The sequence below is a fragment of the Thamnophis elegans genome, chromosome 12 (genome assembly GCF_009769535.1).
Source record: "Thamnophis elegans isolate rThaEle1 chromosome 12, rThaEle1.pri, whole genome shotgun sequence".
NCBI lineage: Eukaryota > Metazoa > Chordata > Lepidosauria > Squamata > Colubridae > Thamnophis > Thamnophis elegans.
In genome coordinates this window covers 53,369,665-53,386,666 of record NC_045552.1, presented here as the reverse complement: position 1 = coordinate 53,386,666, position 17,002 = coordinate 53,369,665, and the positions used below count along the sequence as shown (strand labels likewise).

Genomic DNA, 17,002 nt, shown 5'->3' with positions numbered 1-17,002 from the left:
CTGCTATAAATCATTTTTTTTTTATATATATATAACAAAGATGCCTACCTATCTGTTCCTATCCCCATCCATAAAGTTTAGGCTGACATCCCTTGCTGACGTCAATTCTATTTAATGCCATAATTCTGCTTAGGTAAGCTGGAAGCTTCTCTTCATATTCTGCCAGAGAAGTGGGAAAACTCACTCTGTAGCGATTGCAGACGGAGTGAATTCCAAATCACCAATAACTCCAGATTTCTTATTACAGCTGCTTTTTGAAAACTACTGGAAGATCCGTAGAAGTTCTCAGTCGTCCAGGTCCTGGTTGGCCCAAAGGTGTTTTTTTCCAGGAGGCAACTGGACTTTCTTGTTTTTTTTTTCTTTCGAAGACATTTCACTTCTCACCCAAGAAGGTTCTTCAGCTTTGACTGGATGGTGGGGAATGGAAGGATTGATACTCCTGGAGCATCAATGCTGGAGAGTAAGAGCCGAGGTGGCGCAGTGGTTAGGGTGCAGTACTGCAAGCCACTTCAACTGACTGTTATCTGCAGTTCAGCGGTTCTAATCTTACCGGCTCAAGGTTGACTCAGCCTTCCATCCTTCCGAGGTGGGTGAAATGAGGACCCAGACTGTGGGGGCGATATGCTGACTCTGTAAACCGCTTAGAGAGGGCTGAAAGCCCTATGAAGCGGTATATAAATCTAACTGCTATTGCTATTTGCATTCTTTTGGAAGGTCTTTGAAGCCCTTGGAGGTTTATCTCTGTCCTCAGGGTCACCTGAGTGGTGCAAATGGTTCCTGTAGTCTGCAATATTTTCTACTGAAATCCACTCCTACTCCCACACCATTCCAAGGGTGTCCATCCCAAATTGTATAGCTAAACATCCATAGAGATTCTCACTCATCCAGGTCATGGTTGTCCCAAAGGTGTTTTTTTTCCAGGAGGCAACTGGACTTTCTTATATTTCTTTTGAAGACGTTTCGCTTCGCACCCAAGAAGCTTCTTCAGCTCTGAAAGTCCTTATGCAAAACGATACTCTCTCCAATTCTGTTAAGGGTCTCCCAACTTGGACATGTTAAAAAGACTTGTGGACTTGCATCTGAGGCCTTTCTCGCGCCTCCGCAGGGCGGAAAATGGCCCTCCGGAGGGAACCTCCAGCAAACAGGCCTACCGGAAGTACTGGAAGTACGGAAATGGGTTTCATTTCCAGACTAGGCCCATTTTTTTGCCCTCCCATAAGTTTCTGCACTGGCCCGCACTTATCTGACATGATAAACGGGCCTCATGGGACTCCTGGGAAGGGAGGGGCCGCAGGCCAGTGGGGGTTTCAATTTTTTTTTAACCTACTCTGTGGGTTGTGGCCTCCTTTGTGGGAGTGGCTTGCCAGCCATGTGACCTGGTGGGAGTGGCTGCAGCCATGTGTTTCTCTTCTCTCTCTCTCTCTCCTCTCTCTCTCTCCTTCCTTTTTGTTCTCTCTGTCCCTTTTTCCCTTTTTTTCTTTCATTTCTCTCTCTCACTTTTTCTCTTTTTTCTTTATTTATTTATTCTTCCTTTCTTTCTCTTTCTCTCTCTGTGTGAGTCTGTGTCTGTGTGTGTGTGTGTGTGTGTGAGTGGTGGGTTTCAAAAAGTTTTTGGAACCTCTTCTGTAGGTGTGGCCTGCTTTCCGGGTCCACTGGTGGAACCTCTTCTCTAACCCGGTTCGGTAGATTTGATGAACCGGTTCACTGAATAGGTGTGAACTGGTAGGAACCCACCTCTGAGCGCAGGGCACAGTGGGCAGGGCACAGCCAGTCCTTCCAACTATTGGTTCAGCGAACCAGATTTAAATTAACATCCAGTTTGCCCAAAACCGGTCTGAATTGGCTGACCCCACCCCCTGATAACGTGACCCATCTTTCAGGTGATAGGGAGCAAAAGAAATGCACTGGAAAACTCTCTTCTTCCCTTATTCGGGTTGTTCACCATGCAGCGTGGAGAAGACTGCAGCGGACAGAAACAATGTTTGTTTATCGAGGAAATGATTTTCACGTTTTGGCATGGAAAAAAACTGTTGGGGCTCATGCCCCGCAGGGGGACAATTTGATTTTTAATGGGGCAATTTTGAACCTTTTTTTAAACCAAGTTAATGGCCCTTTAGGCTTCCTCTGCGTGAGTGGAGTTTACTTTTTGAGTAAAGTAAGAATTATGTGTCATGGCAAAGAGAGGCGGGGGACGCTCAGGATTTTAGAGATGCTTAGATGGGGCATGACCAAACAAAAGGCTGGGAACCACTGTTTAAAAGAAGAAAAATCACTGGTGTTACGTGTTGTGGCCCAGCAGGAGCCGTTGGAGCTGCCACCAGACTCTGACAGCGAGGGCCCCTCTGAGTCGGCTCTGGAGGATGTGGAGGACCCAGGACAGGGTTCTGACTCCGAGTTAGGGCGCCAGAGAGGCTGGTTGGCAACCAGGAGGTGCCTGAGCCTTGGACCAGTGGGGAGGAGACAAGGGAGGGTGAGCCGGACGCCAGTAGTGAGTTGTTCCTGGATGCACGGCACCGAAGAGCTAATAGGCATCAGAACAGTTGCACAAGTACAGGAGGTAATTGTGCTCAGTTGGTGGTCATTAGGCTCCTCTCCAGACTATAAAAGACGACTTGTGCACACGCCCCTCTTGTAGAAGTCAACACAGGAACATTGTTAGAAGCTTGGCAGGCTAGATTGCTGCCAAGCCTTATCTGTGTTTATTGCTGCCCAAGTTTGTCTGTGCCGGTTTGCTGCCAAGGACCTGTCTGTCTGTTAATTAAATGCCGTTAACTTATCTTGGCTCGGAGTGTGCTTGGGTGTGGAACAAGAGGGGTCAGAACAGTTACAGGTACCGGTTACTTCACAAGATGATGGAAGTTGAAGGAACAGCATCCTAATCAAAGAACTTCACGGTTTTATTGGCTCCCGGTCGCCTCTAAGCCTTTCTGGAACATTTGTTTTACAAAGCCGTTTCCTACCTTTTTTCCTTTGTATAATTTAGAGCAATGCTGACATGCAGTGGCCAGTTCAGTCTGCCACTAAATATTGATTTTTTTCTTCCCTTGGTCTCTTTTTAACAGTAGGAGCCTCAGAACGGTAATATCCGAATAACAAGAGTTGGAAGGGACCTTGGAGGTCTTCTAGTCCAACCCTCTGCTCAGGCAGGAAGCCCTATATTACCATTTCAGAAAACGGTTGTCCATCTCTTCTTAAAAACCTCCAGTGATGGAGAACATACACTGGCCATTCCACTGGCTAATTGTCCTCACTGTTAGGAGGTTTTTCCTTAATTCCAAGTTGCTTCTCTCCTTGATTGGTTTCCTTCCATTGCTTCTTGCCTTGCCTTCTTCTGGTGCTTTGGATAAATAAGTTGATCCCCCCCCTTTTTTTTGTCACAGCCCCCCCTCCCCAATACTGGATTACTACTATCATGACCCCCTAATCCTTTCCTCTAGACCAGAGGTGGGTTCCTACCAGTTCGCACCTATTTGGTAGAACCGGTTCGTCAAATCTACCGAACCGGTTAGAAGAGATATTCCACCAGTGGACCCGGAAAGCAGGCCACACCTACAGAAGAGCTTCCAAAATTTTTTGAAACTCACCACTGGTCCTTGGATATGATATTCTACACTATCATGCTCATATTTATTAAACTCAGTGCCTCTGTGAAAGGTAAGGATGACTACTGTGTTTGTGGTGCAATCAGAACATGCGTGTGTTGAAGTTGTTTTAACGCAAACCAAAGACGCCTTTTAAAAACAAGTTTACATCATATTCTTATGCCTGCCAGTGCTGTGTGTGGGGTAATTTAAGGTGGTTCTGACAAGTGTCATCGGCATCTTTACATCCGGTCACATGGGCGGCAAGCCACTCCCATCCGGTCACATGGGCAGCAAGCCACTCCCACAAAGGAGGCCACACCCACAGAGTAGGTTCGAACAATTTTGGAAACCCACCACTGCTCTAGATTAACGAAACCCAATTCTTGCAACTGTTCTTTGCATGTTTTTGCGTACCTCTGCTTTGTGTTTGATTTTTTAAAAATTCTTTTTCTGGAAGTACAAGCATTCGTGATGACTGTAATAAATAAACAGATTAGGTAGGTAGATTTCCTCCCTCCCTTCCCCGGGACTACATCTCCCATCATTTTTGGGCCATGCTTTGGCAAGAATGTTTGAGAATCAAAGCCCCACCTTTCAAACTTTAAATCCATTCTCTCCTTGTTTTTAAACGCCTCCTTTTATCAAGGCATCAAACGTTTAGGGTTATGCTTTTAATCTCCTGGAAAAACTTTTAAAGCGAGGACGGGCTGTATCTAAACTTGATAAACCAATTGTACAATTTTAGGAGTCCTTATTCAAGGACACTCATTATCCCTCGCTTTAAAAAAAACAAAAACCCTCCTGTAAATGAAGTTAAACGTTGAACTTACCATGTAAACTTTTCTCAGCAGGGCAAATCGTTACAAAATTGATTTCAAAGCCTCAATGGCCTTTTAAGCGATTAAAAAAAAAAAATCATTCGGACAAACAATGAAGGCTGAATTGTTATCTTCACTTTAGGAAAAGAAAGCCTGCCAATTCATTGTAAAATCAATGTTTTCCTTCCTGAATTGCTGACGGCCGAAATAGCGGAAGAGACGGTGAGATTTTCCAGCCTTCATTCTATCCATTTAAAACAAAAAAAAAGAAAAAAGAAAGAAAAATACACCCACATTCTCTTACCCTTTGTATAAAAATAGGTAGCTGTAAAAAAAAAAGCTTATTTTTCATTCTTTGAGAAAGATAATTACTTCAATCGTCCAGACTGCTACAAAGCCTTCCGCAGCAAGTTGGTTATATTGACAGGTTACGTATTCAATATTTTTTTTAAAATTGTTGACGCTCTGAAATCAGATATTTCCTTCTGGTTACTATTTCAATGCTTTTTTTTTTTTTTTTAATGAAAAGCCAAAATGGATTTTCCCCAAAGAGGAGGAATAAATTTTTTTTTGGGTAAATTAGCTCTCTGCTTTTGATAAAGTTTATAGGTAGAGCTCAGGCATTATACAATTTCAGCTCATTTTTTCGATCCGCCAACGTATTTGTTATTAGGGACATCGTTCTAAAAGTCTTTTCAGACATTGCAAAAAAAAAAAAAAAAAAAAAGAAAATATCGGGGAAAACGACGAGACCAGGAAATGCAACCATCACCTTTGGGATGCTTGCAACAACCTGCAAAATTTACTATAGCCTTTATTGTCATTGTACATCACGCAGAGGTGGGTTCCTACCAGTTCGCTAGAACTGGTTCGTCAAATCTACCGAACCGGTTAGAAGAGGTTCCACCAGTGGACCCGGAAAGCAGGCCACACCTACAGAAGAGGTTCCAAAATTTTTTGAAACCCACCACTGACACACACACACACACACACAGACTCATACAGAGAAAGAGAAAGAAAGAAAGAAAGCAAAAAGAAAGAAAAAGTGAGAGATGAAAGAAAAAAAGGAAAAAGGGACAGAGACAAAAGGAAGGAGAGAGAGAGAGAGAGAAAGAGAAAGAAAACACATGGCTGGTAAGCCACACCCACCAGGTCACACGGCCAGCAAGCCACTCCCACAAAGGAGGCCACACGCACAGAGTAGGTTCGAAAATTTTTTGAAACCCACCACTGACATCACGTATACAAGAAATTGGTTAATTTTAAATTTTTAAAAAGTTTTTTTTTTTAAAAAAAAAGACAAAGACAAAAGTCGAAACACAGCCCCGCCTGGATTTCATCCAGCCCGCGAAAATCCCAGAAATAAAAGCAACGCACACAAGGATGTACGACCCATTGAGAAAAACTATTTTTTTTTTATTTAGAAAAAAGATTACACTGGTAGAATTTCAGATAAAAAAATTGTTTTGTTGGTTTGTGTTTTTTTTTTAAAAAGGTCACTGTGAAACTTTTTTTTTTTTTAATTATTATTATTATTATTATTTTTTGGGGGTGGACTAAAAGTCCCACCGATATAAAGTTCCTGTAGCTGTTAATATTGAAACCTAATTGGTCTGAATTTTATGTTCGGAAGAAAGCAGCTCCCCAATTTATTTTAAAAACATTATGACAAACGTTAAGGAGCATCGTACGGAAGAACAGAACATGGGGTTATCCTGTTGTCTCCTTTCTTCTTTCTCTCTCTCTCTTTTTAAACAAGCTCCCTGTGGTGCACATAATATACAAATATTTTCCTTAGCATTGCTTGGAAACAGTGCCCCATCCCCCCCCGCCCCCACAGTTGTAGTTATCAATATTAAAAACAATAAATAAAAACTGGATTTTTTTTCTCTTTAAACGAGGTAAAAAAAAAATCCAAACGTTCAATAACGGTTTTATTTGTTGTTGGGGTTATTATTATTTTTTTCGTTTTCCAAACACCTAAAATAACGCATTTCCAATTGCAAATAAAAAATTAATAAAATGTCTAAACGCAGGAAGCATTTTGGATAACCTAAAATAAAGAACTCTGTACATGTGGGGGGGGAAAAAAATCCAAACCCCTCATTTGCAACGATGGCAACTGTTGGCAGCACATTGTGCTAAAAAATATGGAACAGGTAAACACTTCCAGCCAGTACTGAAAATAAATGTTTTTAAGAAACTTAAGCGACGAGTTTAAAATTACAGTAATGTACAACTCAACCATCAACATCTTCAGCAACGGGAGAGAAAGTAAAGCAGAGAGGTGAATAATTTAAGGAGATGGAGACAGGTCCACTTCATTGAGAATCTTCTGTGCAATCAAAATTCATGTCTGGTCACAGCTCACCATCTTCTTCTCCGAACCTCACCTACAAAAGAGAGAGAGAGAGAGAGAGAGAGAGAAGTGCAATTACTAAGTTTTAAGAAAGAAGAAGAAGCTGAAATAAGTTTAAGTAACTAGAATGGTCCACCACTGATTGTTCAGATTTAGGCTTCCTTAACAAGCGTGAAGCAGAGTCTAGATCCCGACGAAACCTCTTTTATTTACACAACTGTGAATTCCTTTCATTCACAGTCAGCAAGGCTTGGCAAACAGTCTTTCAGAGGAATATTTATCAACACAAACCTTATCTCGCTTGGAGAGTTGCCAAATAACTCGTTTCCTAACACAGGGCAAGGCAAAACTTGGCACAGAGTCTCTTATAGTCACAAACAGAACTTTCCACTCTTGAAAGGACCGAAGGAACAAATTGTTCCCTGCAAAAGCCCCCTCCCCATTTGCTCCTCTTTTGTTTCCTATGGGAAGGGCCAATCACCTCCAAGGTGTGGCTTTATTCCCAAGTCAACCCTGCTTTCTTAGTTGTTCTTCTCTTCTGGCAGCTCTGCGCATGCGCACCCTGGGAACAGGCTCCAGCTGTTCCTCTGCCTCACTGCTGTCTAGCTCCCTCTCTGCCTCTCTACCCATTCATCTCACCTAACTTACACAGAACCGCCAATTCCTTCAAAGTCATTCTCAACAGGAATGAGGTGCAACTACCTGCTTTCATTTCCAATGGGAAGTCCAAAAAAATAATTATGCTTACCTTGGTCAGAACGGTGCTCATTATCTGTGCTTATCTGAAGATTTATGGGTGGATCTAATGTTAAGGGAATCTTTTTTTTAAAAGAGAAATGCTTAGAAAACCATTTCAACCAATTCGAATAATAGCACAGCAAAAGGATATTGTTTCTTCTCTTCTTTGTTCCCAGTACTATCCCGTTTTTCTTTCTTCTCTGGTTTTTCTTTATCGTGCCTGGACTCCTGGACAAAAAGGAGATAAAATAAGGAGAGGGGGAGAAATTAAATGTGACTTAAACACATCATATTTTAGCAGGTTTTGTATGAATTGGGGAAAACTCTTGAGGTTTTTTTTTGGTGGGGGAATAAACTAGTGAATTTGTTTTTCCGAAATACACTACATTTTTTGCATTCCTCTTCATTTATTCGATAGTCCCAAATCTATTAAGAGTATTCTGGTTCAGGGGTCACCAACCTTTCGGACCTCAGGGAACACTAAATTCATAATTTTAAATCCTGCGGACAACTAATATGGTCTGCCTAATGAGCGGTTGGGTGGGTGTGACTAGGTGGTCATGTGACTGGGTGGGTATGTGCCTTGCCAGCCTCTACTTGCCCCTCCCCTCCCAGCCACTTCTTGCCTGCCCGTCTAGGCTCCTTAGGGTCCCGCCAGGAAGCAGTTGTTGGAGCTAAGCAGCCACCGGGAGAAAGAGTCGGCAAAACAGTTCCGTTCAAATTGGATCTGACCGAGGAGGCGGCTCAGCAGAAGCACTGCACTGAGGACTATGAACATAGGCTTTCCAAGCAGAGGGAAGACTTGCAGGAGTGCAAGGCCAGGTACTGGAGGCTCAGCAGGCTGAGATGGTTAGCCAGTTCCAGGCCATGGTACAACCCCTCTGGAATAAGGCCCTCCGGCTCTTTGCCACCAGCGGCAGTTCCTTCCAGCCTTCACCCAAAGCCCCGTACCAGGAGGCTGAAGCAGATCCCAAGTCAGAATTTCTGTCCCCCTCTGACCCACACAAAAAGGCACCAAATGGGGAGACTCTGCAGCAACACAAGCATTCACTGCATATATTTATCCCAGGGGCCGTAGTTTGAGGATCTGTGATTTAGTGCAATATAAAAAAATGCAAATAATTTTTCTGCGGACCACCAGAATTTTCTCGCGGGCCACCAGTTGGTGACCGCTATTCTGGTTAACCAAATCTGGCCCAGAAGAGAAAAATAAGCTTTAGAAGGTACCGAAAGGCCAATATTCCGTTACCCGACAATTGTGCGATAGACATATGCATGCCAACAAAATAGCGCCGATTAAAACGCAGCGCCCACAAATTCGCGTCAAAATTGCGCCGACAAAAGCGCGATGACAAGCACAATGAAATCGAAAAATTTTTAGGGTTAGGGTTAGCGTTAGGGTTATAACGTATGTATACACGTCCCACTATGTCAAAGGCCCAGCACTCTCACTGGGCAGTCTATAGTGTGTTGACGACGCGATTTTGTCGTCGCGCATTTTTCGTTGTGATTTTGTCGAAAATCAATTAGCGATTTTGACGGCGCTCATTTGTCCATCGCAGTTTTGTTGGCGCGCTTGTCTATCACGCATTTGTCGGTGAACCCAATATTCAACCTATTTAAGTGAAAAGGAGCTATCTGGTTACCGTCAACCAGAAAAAAATAAAAAATAAAACTGCTTTACCTTTTTGCTGCCAGAAGAGCTTTTCTCCATCTTTTCAACTTTGATGGAATCACCTTTCTCCTTGCTTGAAGATTTTGATTTGTTCTTCTCCTTCTCAGTGGAACGAGGGGGAGAGTCGGAAGGACTTTCACTCTTACTGTGTTTAGAAGAACCAGCTGGACAGAAGAAACAAATGCGCTCAATAAGATACCCATTGTTCTGACCCGGGCTTCCTTAGAAAGCAAGAGCAAAGTCTTGGTCCTGACAAAAACCTATTTTATTTACATGACTGTGAATTCCTTTCATTCACAGTCAGCCATGCTGAGCAAGCAGTCTTTCCGAGGAATATTTATCCACACGAACCTTATCTCGCTTGGAGCCGCCAAATAACTCGTTTCCCAACACAGGGCAAGGCAAAACTTGGCACAGAGTCTCTTAAAATCACAAACAGAACTTTCCAGACCAATGAACAAATTGTTTCCTGTAAAAGCCCACTCCCCTTTCATTCTTCTTCTTCTTTTCCTATGGGAGGGGCCAATCACCTCCAAGGTGTGACTTTTATTCCTAAGTCGATCCTGCTTTCTTAGTTGTTCTTGTCTTCTGGCAGCTCTGAGCACAGGAACACTGGGAACAGGCTCCAGCTGTTCCTCTGCCTCGCTGCTGTCTAGCTCCCTCTCTGCCTCCGACGCAGAGCCCTCGTCTGAACTCTCCTCAGCCCCCAGGACTGTTCCTCCCCAACCTCCTCACTGTCTGACTCTGCTGCCAGCTCCGCAGGCCACCGGCGGATCACAACATCCATGGAGCCAACAAGGCACGATCAAGGGGAGAAGAAGCAGGAGTAGACGTACTTGTTCCGTTTTCCTCTTTCCGACGCTTGGTTGAATCTTGGGGAACTTCGCGGTCATTGTTCGAGTGATCCTAGATGGGTATATCATCAAGACAAAGGGTTGTTTTTTTTAAGAAACACCAGTTTGTAAATATTAGGCTTAAAATGATCTGAGCTGTTGTAAGCTGTGGCTTTCTTCCTCCTTGGTTCTTTTTAATGATAAGCTTCTATAGACCAGGGGTATCAAACTCAAGGCCCGCAGGCCAGATCCGGCCCACTGGGTGCTTAGATCTGGCCCGTGGGGCCACCCCGGAAACAGTAAAGGACCGGCCCCACGGTACTTCTGCCAGTGAAATCGGAGTTCCATTTTTGCTGGCAGAGGGCTCCAAAAGGATATCACAGCTGAAAGGGTGTCTGGGAGCAGGAGGGGGAACATCTGTGTCCCCCCACAGCTCTATTTTTGTTAGCAGAGGGCTCCAGGCCATCACGGCTGAAAACAGGGTCTGGGGGGAGATGCGTGCAGCCCCCCACAAGCTCCGTTTTAGCTGGCAGAGGGCTACAGGAGGTTGTTGCAACCCCCAGCCCTGCCCAGGCCACCACAGGTGCCACTGACACAAATGACGTCAAGCTGGCCACGCCCCCGAGGTCAAACACAACCATCTGATGCGGTCCTCAATGAAACCGAGTTTGACACGCCTGTCCTACGACAGTTCCAACAAAGATTTTTTTAATTTTTTTTTTAAAAAGGCTGGAGAGAACAGGTTAACTTAAGCATTCAGTGTCACGAGTATGCAGAAATCACCAACCCTTTTTCGGTCTTTCCTTTCCTTTTCATCTTTCTTTTCTCTTTCTCGGGATCTTTCCCTTGATTTGTCCAAATCTTTCTTGTCTACTTCTCTCTCCTTACTTTTGGACAATGCCGGAGCGGCGTGGTTAATGTAGTGCTGTTAAAGTCAAAGCAAGATCAAAAAATTACTACATCGCTTCCAGAGGCAATTCACTCCATCTTGCACCAAAATGCTGGCCTATTTCTCTCTCTCTCTCTCTCTCTTGGGTTGATTGTCTCATATCATGCTGGAAATATAGTGAAAAATTACAAAACGCAACCTAGAAATTTGTATTTTTTTTAACCACGACAATAAAAATCCCCTCTCAAAAGAGCACTGAGATTGCTTTGAAGGTGCTTGAAATTTCCTAAGTCTGTGATAAGAGAAAAAAACCGAGGATGAAAAGAGGAATTCAGTCATGTTCTAAATGTTGAGCTGTGGGTTCTTTAAACAAGTAGCCACAGCAGCTCATTTGGGTCACAATCCTCTTCAGCTTTGTTTCTAGCCACATTGGTTCCCAGGGCAACTATTTTTTCCTTCTGGTTTGTTTTCGTGTAGAGTGGAAAGGCAACGGAACTTTAGACAGATCCATCACCAAACAATGCTTCCTAATGAAATCGCAAATCCTGCCTTTGGCCATAATTACGGAAACAGCTGCTGAGGTTGGAAGGAGCAACGATTCCTTTCTCGGTCACAGAAGGTAGATTCCGAGAGGGCAGATTCTGGAAGGTCATACAACATCACATGCTAAGAAGCCACTGGGACTGGCTGGCTCATTGGAGCCCAGTTTTTTTGGCATTGCAGGAGACATCAGGATTAGGAATGGAAACAGAAAGTTAAGCTCTACATTCCCTCCCTTGTAGTATCTTAAACATGAAAAAAATGGGTTCCATGCAGGGGTGAAATGCTCTGAAGTCTGCTACCGGTTCACATTGCACGCATGCGCACCGCAGGCACTGATCCGGTTCAACCAAATTGGTAGTAAAAAACGCTACCGGTCTGGGTGAACCGGTAGTTCCGCCGATCAGCTGCGTGACAATCAGCTGTTCCGCGTGATTTCTAAATTGCTCACCACAGCTGATTGTTGGAACCAAACCGGTAGTAAAAAAAAATGCTACCGGTTCAGGCAAACTGGTAGTTCCAACTATCAGCTGTGTGACAATCAGCTGTTCCGCGTGAATCCTAAATTGCTCACCACAGCTGATTGTTGGAACCAAACGGGTAGTAAAAAAAAATGCTACCGTTCAGGCAAACCAGTAGTTCCAACGATCAGCTGTGTGACAATCAGCTGTGCAGCATTTCTAAATTGCTCGGCACAGCTGATTGTTGGAACCAAACCCGTAGTAAAAAAAAAATGCTACCGGTTCAGACAAACTGGTAGTTCCAACGATCAGCTGTATGACAATCAGCTGTGCGGCATGATTTCTAAATTGCTCGGCACAGCTGATAGTTTGAACCAAACCGGTAGTAAAAAAAAATGCTACCGGTTCAGGCAAAGCGGTAGTTCCGGCGATCAGCTGTGCAACAATCAGCTGTGCCCCGTGATTTCTAAATCGCTCAGCACAGCTGATTGTCACACAGCTGATCGTCAGAACTACCTGTTCGCCCGAACCGGTAGCACTTTTTTTTTTTTTACTATCGATTCAGGCAAACCGGTAGCATTTCACCCCTGGTCACATGTCATGCTGCAGAAATTCAGATATATTGCCCTCTGTGATCAATGATGCTCCTGGGTCTTGCTGGCTGGAGAATTCTGGGAATTGAAGTCCACATATCTTAAAATGCCTATGGTTGAGCAACACTGGAGTGGACTGTGCCTTCTACTAGCTCACACCATCTACCAGTGAGGTGCTGCCGCTAAGGAAAAGAGCCTGTTGTGGGTGGGAGATGTTCTCCTTGGGTATGTCTAGTTCAGAGAAAAGGAAGACTAGGGGGCGACATGATAGCTGTGTTCCAATATTTGAGAGGCTGCCACAAAGAACAGGGCGTCAACCTATTTTCTAAAGCACCTGAAGGCAGGACAAGCAGCGACGGATGGAAACTAATCAAAGAGAAAAGCAACCTGGGATTAAAAAGAAACTTCCTAACAGTAAGAACAATCAACCAGTGGAACAGCTTGCCACCAGAAGTTGTGGGTGCTCCATCACTGGAGGCTTTTAAGAAGTGACTGGACAGCCACTTGTCTGGAATGGGATAGTGTCTCCTGCTTGAGCCGGAGGTTGGACTAGAGGACCAAAAGATGATCACGTGACACATACACACATACCGGGACATTGCAACAAGCATAAATATGAGTTGTTTGTCCAGTGGATGAATTTTGATCATGTCACTATGGAGACGCTCCAATGATTGCTAAGTGTGAAAAATAACAGAACAGACTTGGAAGGAACCTTGGAGGTCTTCTAATCCAACCCCCTGCCTAGGCAGGAAACCCTACGCCACTTCAGACAAGTGGTCATCCAACATCTTCTTAAAGACTTCCAGTGTTGGGGCATTCACAACTTCTGGAGGCAACTTCTGTTCCACTGATTCATTGTTCTCACTGTCGGAAAATTTCACCTGAAGTTCTGGGTTGCTTCCTTCCTTGGCAAGTTTCCAATTGTCATGTCATGTTTTTCATTGCCGTCGTAGCTTCAAACGATCACTAAGGAACGGCTGTAAGTTGTAGAAAGTCTTCACTGTAAAGAACTGCCAGGTCTCTGGAACAGACCGTTAAAAAAACCGCCTGCAGGGCCGAAAGAACGCAACCGCTGCCTGCCGCCACCGGACGCCACTTACAACCTGGCCAAGCTGCGCTGCGCTCCTTCGCCAAAGCTTTGGTGGACCTCGCCATCACTGCAAAAGCAACGGTTAAAAACCGGAGGGCGCAGAGTTGAAAGGGAGGGGAGGGGGGCCAGAAAGACTCAAACCTTAACTGCGGAATCCTTGAGTTCGCTGAGGTTGTCCTGTGGGAAATGAATGGAGACGACACGTAAGCTCAAAGGGTTCTCAGAAACCACGGGAGCCTGGGACAATCGAGGCAGAACCTCAAAACAACAAACAAAACAGGAAAAAGAAGCAGCAGCTCCTCCCCTCCGGGAATTAAAAAAACAGCATTAATACATTCTTAAGACAATTGTACGCACACGCCTAGGCTAATTACGCATCGATCAAGTCAGCTCCCGAGCATTAGGTGCTCTTTGTGGGTTTTTTAATAAAATAAACGACATCCCCCACTAACCTCAACTATCTCTTCTCTACCAAAACTATCTTAAGTTCTAGCCCAATCGTCATCATCTTTGTTTTAACAACCCCATAATTCCTTGCCGGGTGGAGTCTGGGGAACTGAATGGAGCTGGCCGGATGCCACTCCTGTTGCCAATGCGGAGTTTTGTTCAGCAGGTATATTCTCATTGTGCCGAGAGAGAGAAACATCCTACTCTATCTGGGAATCAAACTCTCAGCCTCTCGATTGTGAGGTGAGAGCTCCCCCTGCAGGCCACCGCACCACTCCTATCTTAAGTTCTAACCCAATGATGGCGAGAAATTGCAATTTTCGTGTACATTAAGATGGCCTTTGGCAATTAATTCGGGCATCTTTCGGAAATCCGACAGCCTTATTCCCCCGCACGGTTCCCACTCTCTTGAAAGCAAGCATTAAAAAAAAACCCAGGCATTGGACTAGAAATGACGGCTGGGCTTCCCGCCACAGTTGATACGACGGGCTCCCTGAAATGCAAAGCGCCCCAACCCTGAATCAAGGCTTGTTCTAGAACCATGGGGAGGCAAGGACCCTGTTCTAGCTATTCTCCATTTCAAGCCAACTTCTTACAAAGACCCTTTTTAAAAATAAAATAAAATAATTTAAATTTTTTTTTTCTTTAAACGGCAAATCAAGAGCGATATCCCCACGCGGCGCAGTGCGCGGACGAAGTGGTCGGTTAAACTTACAGTTGCAACGCTTCAACGTACTGCAAACTCAAAGAGTCCTTGAGGATGGGTGGGGTTTTTGTTTGTTTGTTTGTTGGGGGAAATAAAAAAGGAAATAAAACACGGAGCAGACGAATTTGCTACCCTGAGTCTCCAAGAAGGCTGCAGCTCGGGAGGTTTTTTTGTTTTTGTTTTAAAAGAGGTTTGCGTTGTGCTCAGCTGCTGGTTTTTTTTTTTTGTCAGCTTCTTGAGTGGAAGGCTGGGCTGCCCCATCTGGTTTTAACGCAGAGCGCAAGCTCAACAGGGTGAGTAACTCAGTGGAAATGGGAACCTCGCGAGGAGGTCGGGCAAGGGGCTGCCTGAATAGGCACAACTACAGGAAAACTGATCATCAAGGCGAACTTATTATTATTATTTGTAAAAAAACAAAAACCAGGACTTTTCAAAGGCTTCTCTCTGCTCCGCTGGAAGACGGTCAATAGGCAGCCCGATGAAGGTGTAGTAAGACGCCTCCGCTCTCTCCCGGTTTCTTCCACGAATTCTTCAAAGTTTACCGATTCAAATTCTTCCCGATCAAGGCAGGAAAAAACAACCACCACCAAAAACCCTCACGCTCCGCTCGGCGTGCGGCGAGAGATTCCTTGGCTTGTGGCTACCACTGCACTCCAAACAAAAAAAAATCTATCTATATATGTATATATACATATGTATATATAGATATATCTGGCCGTATTAAAAAAAATGGTGAGGCACTTCTGGCTTGGTTTGCACTTTTTTAAAAAAAAAATACGAAAAAATAATCTTGATATTTCCATACTCTATTTACAACGCTTCCTGCTAGGTCCTTGAAGTTTTAATTTCTTTTCTTTTTTTTTCTTTTTCCTCTAATAATAATAATAAAAAAGAGGTTTCAATTTTATTTACTCTTCAAAATGGCCAAAAAATAAAAAGAGTCCACCGATCCATCAAAAGGAATGCATTTTGTTTTGTTTTGTTAAATGCGTCGGGGAAATATATATATATATGTATATATATATATACATATAAAACACCTCCAAAGGCTTCGACTCGGCACCACACTTGAAGGAAGGACGTCAACACCGGTATTCCATGTTAGATGAGAGCCTAGAAAATGGGCGATGCCTTCCTCAGGCCATACTAACCTTTACACTTGAGGAATGTGATGGAGAAGAATGGGTATCTATTTTGCGACGTTTTTGTTCTGAAAGACAAGGAAGGGAGGAACAGAGAGAGAGAAGTTTGGGAGGTTAAACCTGTCCAGTCTGCGTGAATCAGGTGTCAGGTTTCCTAAAAATGCCCTAATTGATTCATGAGTATCGAGCCAAGTTTCAATACAAAACTAGTCATATTTATTAGGAGCACCATTAGGCAAGGCCTTTTTGCAGTCAGATCTAAGCTTTGTTTGAATTATAGCTGAACTTTACCCCTGTTCCTCCCCCTCCCCTCAGTCTGTGTCATGAATCACATTCACCAATGAGGTGCACCCCTCCCAAGCCTGCTGCAGTAAGCTGAGATCCGACTCTAGCCGAAAGTATGCGTGGACTGCGCTCCCCTCCTTTCCCTCACCAGGACAACTTTAGGAGTTGACATTAGGTCTCCTCCGTGCTGGAGAGTCTACAAAAAGACGGCAGATCAAATTTCTTTTGCCACATCGACAGCTGGCTTAACGTGATTGATCGGCTAACTGGCTAAGGCCGCCCTCCCAAAATGGGCAAAGCTCAAAGGGAAATGGGACTGAAGATCAAGATGGACTGACAGACAGTTTACTCCCAGCGATTAAGGCAGCAGGTGAGAAACCAGGAGATGGTGAGTTCTTGTCTCACCTGAGGCATGAAAACTGGCTGGCTGATTTTGGTCCAATCACCAGGAGAGGGTGAGTTCTAGTTCTGACTTAGGCAGGGTGACTTTGGTCCGATCACCAGGGGAGGGTGAGTTCTAGTCCCGCCTTAGGCATGAAAGCCGGCTGGGTGACTTTGGGCTGATCACTAGGAGAGGGTGAGTTCTAGTCCCGCCTTAGGCATGAAAGCTGGCTGGGTGACTTTGGGCCAGTCACCAGCAGACAATGAGTTCTAGTCTTGCCTCAGGCATGAAAGCCAGCTGGGTGTCTTTGGGCCGATCACCAGGAGAGGGTGAGTTCTAGTCCCGCCTTAGCCATGAAAGCTGGCTGGGTGACTTTGCAAGGAACTCGCTGCTGCAGCTGGGGGTACAGATTCTGTGTTCAGTGCTTTTCTTATGGAAATTAAATGCTGACCCAAAA

At 44.4% G+C, this 17,002-nt stretch overlaps 1 protein-coding gene across 1 annotated transcript in view; it reads right to left on the bottom strand.

Moving 5' to 3' along the window:
* Window positions 1–5,788: 5,788 nt before the first annotated feature.
* THOC2 (THO complex 2) overlaps window positions 5,789–17,002 on the bottom strand; it is a 60,662-nt gene continuing 49,448 nt past the window's right edge. Inside the window, exons 32-39 of the mRNA XM_032227561.1 lie at window positions 15,888–15,946; window positions 13,725–13,760; window positions 10,795–10,932; window positions 10,011–10,080; window positions 9,184–9,338; window positions 7,651–7,727; window positions 7,510–7,557; window positions 5,789–6,795 (exon numbers count right to left, since the gene is read on the bottom strand). Of these exons, the coding sequence (XP_032083452.1) occupies window positions 7,530–7,557; window positions 7,651–7,727; window positions 9,184–9,338; window positions 10,011–10,080; window positions 10,795–10,932; window positions 13,725–13,760; window positions 15,888–15,946 (563 nt within the window). The 3' untranslated portion in view covers window positions 5,789–6,795; window positions 7,510–7,529. The remainder of the gene's footprint in view (window positions 6,796–7,509; window positions 7,558–7,650; window positions 7,728–9,183; window positions 9,339–10,010; window positions 10,081–10,794; window positions 10,933–13,724; window positions 13,761–15,887; window positions 15,947–17,002) is intronic.